Source organism: Solanum tuberosum, unplaced genomic scaffold (assembly GCF_000226075.1).
Source record: "Solanum tuberosum cultivar DM 1-3 516 R44 unplaced genomic scaffold, SolTub_3.0 scf00362, whole genome shotgun sequence".
NCBI lineage: Eukaryota > Viridiplantae > Streptophyta > Magnoliopsida > Solanales > Solanaceae > Solanum > Solanum tuberosum.
Genome location: NW_006239284.1, coordinates 392,065 through 397,756, shown reverse-complemented (window position 1 = coordinate 397,756; position 5,692 = coordinate 392,065). Strand labels below are relative to the sequence as shown.

The 5,692-nt window shown below is 33.2% G+C and overlaps 1 protein-coding gene across 1 annotated transcript in view; it reads left to right on the top strand.

Annotated features, from left to right (window-relative positions):
* Nucleotides 1–1,190: 1,190 nt before the first annotated feature.
* LOC102589084 (SKP1-like protein 1A) overlaps nucleotides 1,191–5,692 on the top strand; it is a 5,555-nt gene continuing 1,053 nt past the window's right edge. Inside the window, exon 1 of the mRNA XM_006361513.1 lies at nucleotides 1,191–1,458. Coding sequence (XP_006361575.1) covers nucleotides 1,191–1,458 — 268 coding nt within the window. The remainder of the gene's footprint in view (nucleotides 1,459–5,692) is intronic.

Here is a 5,692-nt window from a genome sequence, read left to right as displayed (position 1 = left end):
CTGTGACGACGTCAAATTTTATTATTTAAACTTACCCAAATGTCCGGAGAAGATCTGAGTAGACACAAACATAATTAATAAATGATCAAATGGGAATTTTATTGATTACTTAATGACCAGATAGAGATTCTCGGTAATTAACTGAAAATCAGGTTATTTTCTATTACAACATTTGACCAAATGGCCATTCTACTTAATTATTCCAATTTACTATATCTAGTAATAACATATCATTTGAATTAAAATATAAAATAATGAAATTTGAATTGCAATACAATTTTTTTGTTGAAAGATAATAGTTTATTACTTATAAGTTTCACTTGTAAATTGTAAGATCTAGAATAGTCTCTCCACTTAGATTATTCACCTTGGAAGGACAATTAACATACAAATAAAATAATATGACGGTGTTACTTTGTCCTTCTCATATTAGTTATTACACTTTTATCTTTCCATGCCTTCTTTTAAAAAAATCATAAATAAGAAATTTAGTTTTACTAATTTACCCTTTAAGAAACTTGTGCTCGAAACATTATAAACTTGTTTACACTTTCAAAAAGAATTAATTGTTAGAGTAAATGGGGAAAATTTAATTAATTTATCTCAATTATTAATTTAGGACAACTATTTTTAATAATGTGGATAACTATATGGAACCGGGGGACTGGGGGAGTACTACATTAATTAATTATTTTAGTTTTTCGATTACTCTTGTTGAGACTGTAGTCAAACACAACGATATGACTGATCTTCCAGTAGATGATTAAAGCAATAATGAATTCAGAACTTTCCCCGTAACTTTTAATTAAATTCATTATCCTAATAATCAAAGACAATTTATGTAGATTTTGCAAAGCAAATTTATTAAACTTTTAAAAAGGAAAAATAATAAATTTTAATCTATGTAATATTTTACTTTCCATGTTCTTGTTACAATTTTGGAAAGTAATTAAAACCTAATGCACTATAAAGACCAAGCTAGCCTCATGTATTGAAATCATTCATTTATACCTCACTCCATTTTCTTCATCATGTCTTAAGAAAATCTCATAACTCTCAAGAGTAGCGATGGCGAGGAATTCAAACTCAATGAGTCGGTAGGTATGAGGTCACCAGTCATCAAAAATATAGTACAAGACGTGGATTATGCTTCTAACGTCATCCCCCTAACTAATGTTGATGGAAAAACTATGTGTAAAGTGGTTGAATATTTGAAGAAACACTCGGAGGAAGGTGTATGGAAAGAAGTATTCATGGATTTTGACAAGAATTTCTCGAAGGTGGATCAACCAGTTTTGTTTTATCTTCTCTTAGCTGCTGATTTTCATAACGATAAGGAGATGATGGATGTCGTGTGTCAAGAAGTTGCTGATAAAATCAAAGGTGAAACCCGAGAGGAAATACGTAAAAAATTTGGTATCAAGAATGGTTTTACTCCAGAAGAAGAAGAGGAGAACTGTAAAGAGAATGCTTGGGCTTTGAATGCTTTGATAACACTAGTGTTAATTTCAATTGTTGTTCTTTTTTTTTTGAATTTGAACTGTTTAGTTAGCCATATCTTATTTTATTTATTTCTCTCTTCTGTTGTTCTTTTTTATAGAATTGTTGTTTGTTTTTATTGATTTATAAATTTATAAATTATGTTGGAAAGAAACAAAAGTTTTTTACATTAAATTTGAAAAAGAAAACATTCATTCAAATGGTTGAAAGATAAATTTTATATCTGAACAAGAAATAATTTTAATTTTTTTAAAATTAAAATATAAAATATTTATGTTACTAACCCACACATTTGTGGGAGAAAAGTTGGACTGAGATATAAGGATTACTAAACAGAGAACACAAGCCATACGTTCAATTTATTTATTATCACTATGGTTAGTCTTGAAATTGTCGAGGATCTATCAGAAACGTCTCTCTACCCCTCAAAGATAAGGATAAAGTCTACATACATCTTAACCTCTTCAATCCCACTTGTAGAATTAGTATTGTTAGTCTTGAAAATCACATTAAGGAAATAAGCTAGACTCATAATTTCCCACCTATTTAGGGTAAAAAAAAACTAAGTAGAAGCTTAAATATGTGTGTACAACTTTTCAAACACCATGGTTAGATATTACTGAAAAAATAATTTTTCTCCTAATTGAGATTTGGAAGGAAAAAAGAGCCTTTCTTTTCCTAATCTTACTCGGTCACATGCATAGAGTTTAGGTAAATTTTTCAACAATTTTCTAATTTGACATTGTTTATACTGTCACGCCCTGAGCCTGCAACCTGGGGAGGACTGGCACTCGAGAACCATTGTTGGCCCGAAGTGAACCCTTGGCCTAGCTTAACTCATAGCGGAAGACTTAAAGCATTAATATAAGGATTCAATGCATCTTTACGGAACTAGTCTAAAAGATAACTTAGAACGTTTAAAGATAAAACATTTAACTTAGCTAAAATGGCAACTCAAGTCTTAACATAAGAAATAACAATGTAAATACAAATGAATTACTAACTATCTATGAAGCATCTAACAACTGAAATGGATGTCGGGACAAGATCCACGACATCTTAATGAACTAAGTAATCAAAGAAATAAAAAGGGAATCCTCTGGAAAGCAAGGAGGCTCAACAACTGATTCTGAGTGCTCAACTGGATCAACGAGGCGCTGGATGCTGATCCTAGTTACCTGTATCTGCATCATAAAATGATGCAGGCCAAATGGCATGAGTACATTGAATGTACGAGCATGCGAGGGGAAAACTAAACATGACATAAGCTTGAAAGGAATCTGAAAAGTACATTTACCTTAGCTTTACTCAACTCATGGATACTCAACTCAAATGCAAAGTAAAACAACAATAAAGGTGCAGTTTATAGTATTTCAAAGAATAGGTGACAAATCAATATGTTAAAGAAATGCAATAACAGCTCAGTTTACATATACAATAATATAATATTGTGGGAGTTTCTCTTACTGACAACCATCACTATGAGCTAAAGTGATGATACAACCTCTCGCCCACTCTGCCAGAACTGTCCTATACCTTGTTGTGATATAGAATGCCTCAACTAAGTAGATCCACTAGTCTATGCTAAAAATCACTAAGGAATCATCTAAAAGGTATGACCCTTTCTTACCCACGATGGCTACATAGTTTATGGAGACTTGAGTTATTATGAACTTGTCTCCATATCGGTGCTAAATACTACTCCCAAAATATACTCAGCTAATATGTTTTAAAAACAAAAACTCTTTATGTGGTTTGACATAATTACTCAAAACTAGCTCAAAGGCTCTGTTGGAAATCAATGTTTTCTTTCCTGTTTAAATGTGAAAACATTTCAACTCTTGGACTTAGTTCCCGTATATTCTTTTGAAGAAATAAACTTTACTCTTACTCTTTACTCAACTCAAAACTCAGGCCTTAAAACAAAGTTAAAACATTTGTAAGAGACTTTTGGAAAACTCTATGAACTTCTCTTGACTTGACTCTTAACTTTCCTTGAATTGAATTATGGATTCAAGGCTCATGATCTCATTTTGTGGATGATTTCATGATGTTTAGACGTACCTTAGAGTGTAGGAATCAACTAGGAAACATAGGTACGTTACAAGGGAACTAGTACGAAAAGTAAGGGGAAAAATTAGAAGACCTGGCGTCCCTAGTGCTCTGAGTGGCGCGGGGTGCCAAACCCAAAACATCAGAACTGAAGTTGGGGCGTGCTAGCTGGTGTGGCGCCTCAGGGGTAAAACTTCACAACCTAAATTGGGGGTCTCTGGCTGGTGCGGCTTCTTAGACCCCTGCCCAGAAAACCTCGATTTTTCTAGGTCGTTTTTCAACTCCAATGAAGCGACCCTTTTTAAAGAGACTTAACTTATACTTGCGACACTCAAAAGCTATTAACGAGGGCATACTGATTTTACTCTAGTAGAGGGATTAGATGCATAATGACCTCCGAAATGTAATTTAAGCAAATAACTGACGAGCTTTTCATGTATATATAATATCATCACACTCAAGGATGAAATAACAAGAATATTACAAGATTCGGAGTACCGAAATCATCCTGCTCATGCTTCACACAAACATTCGAAAGTAATAGTAGATTTAGGATATTACAAGACTTGAGTTTACACACCCCAAAAAGAACAAAACATATAGCGATATTTATATTACAATTCATGGTGACATGATCAAATCAGGCCTCAAAATCCCATGTAAATATACAACACGTAGAATATGTACAAGTCCCAAGGTTTATACAAAATATAGATGCCGATATGCAAATGTGATCTTCCTTAAGGCTCTCAAAACATCCAACTCCAATGGCCAGCTTCAAGCATCATCTCGAACAACCCCTTCGATAGAAACAACTATCGCTAAGCATATAGCTTAATGGTGTAAAAACTATAGGTTTGGAGCCCTCAAATTCAGCAAGTTATCATTCTCAAGTCAAGGGCAACATAATTGAACATAATAAATAAATCAAGTAAACAATATATAAAGAGTATCAAGTTTTATATTGAAAGATCCAAATGTCAAGAACACTCATAACACAGTTTTCCAAGAGATTCAACAACAAGGCTCTCCCAATAAATACATCATGTGGTCACACCAAGCACAAGCAGCTATCAAGAAGGGTCAAAACCCAATAATCAAGAGAACCAAGAACCATTTTAAAAATGGCTTTCTAGTTCGTACTTAAAATAGACAACTTCCATTCTTAAGACGGACTAAAAATCCAGTGTCAAGATGGTAAATGATCTGAGTCAAGAGTCATGCCAAGAGTGACAAAGTCACAACCACAAGAAGGACAAGCTCCTAACAAGAGTGCCAAGTGATCGAAAAATCCGTACAAGTGTGCAAGTTACACAAGTGTCTTTAATGTATTAAAGAATACCAGTACGACAATGCAAAGTGACAAGAGGTAACCAAGGTACCAAAGTAAGCTTTTAGATATACCAGCAGGTAAAAAGATTACAAGTATAATTTTATACACAAACCTCAGTTCTTTAGCACAAAAACAGTCCAACACAACTTCACGAGTTCAAATCGTAGACCAACCAGCGTATCAAAGTCTTCAACTCGTACACGAGGATATACAACCTTAAAAAATGAATTCAATAACTTATTTACTTTCTAGTAGCTCAATAATGATGGCGTAACACATGATTATCATCAAAAGTAAGCCTAGCCTGTACAAATACGACTATACTCCAAAAACAGAAATTTTGCGCAATAAAAGCACTTCATGTCGCAACTTAGATTTGAGACAGAAAACGGCCAAAATGGAATTTATTTCCTTCATAAAATTTGTAGGAAATATTTTACAAAAAGAAGATTCCTATACCTACATCTCTTAATATTGCAAATAATCAAGAATCACCGCAAAATAGACTTTTTACAAAAAGATATAATCAAAACACTCATAGATGAACATACAGGATTTCAAATTCCAGAATCTGGACAGAACATGTCATATGTTGCGTCCCTTATTTCGTAGTCATAAAAGCTAAATTAGAGCTTACCATAAACAGAAGAGTTGTAGGTATAGGAATCTTCTCTCCAAATCATATTTATTCACCGAAAAAGGAGTTATACAGAACGAGAAATTCTAAAAGTACTAAACACTACTCAGCTAAAAAAACAAGTTATGATAACTCACCAAAAGGTAGGATGTCTCGACTTCCAGCTAAAA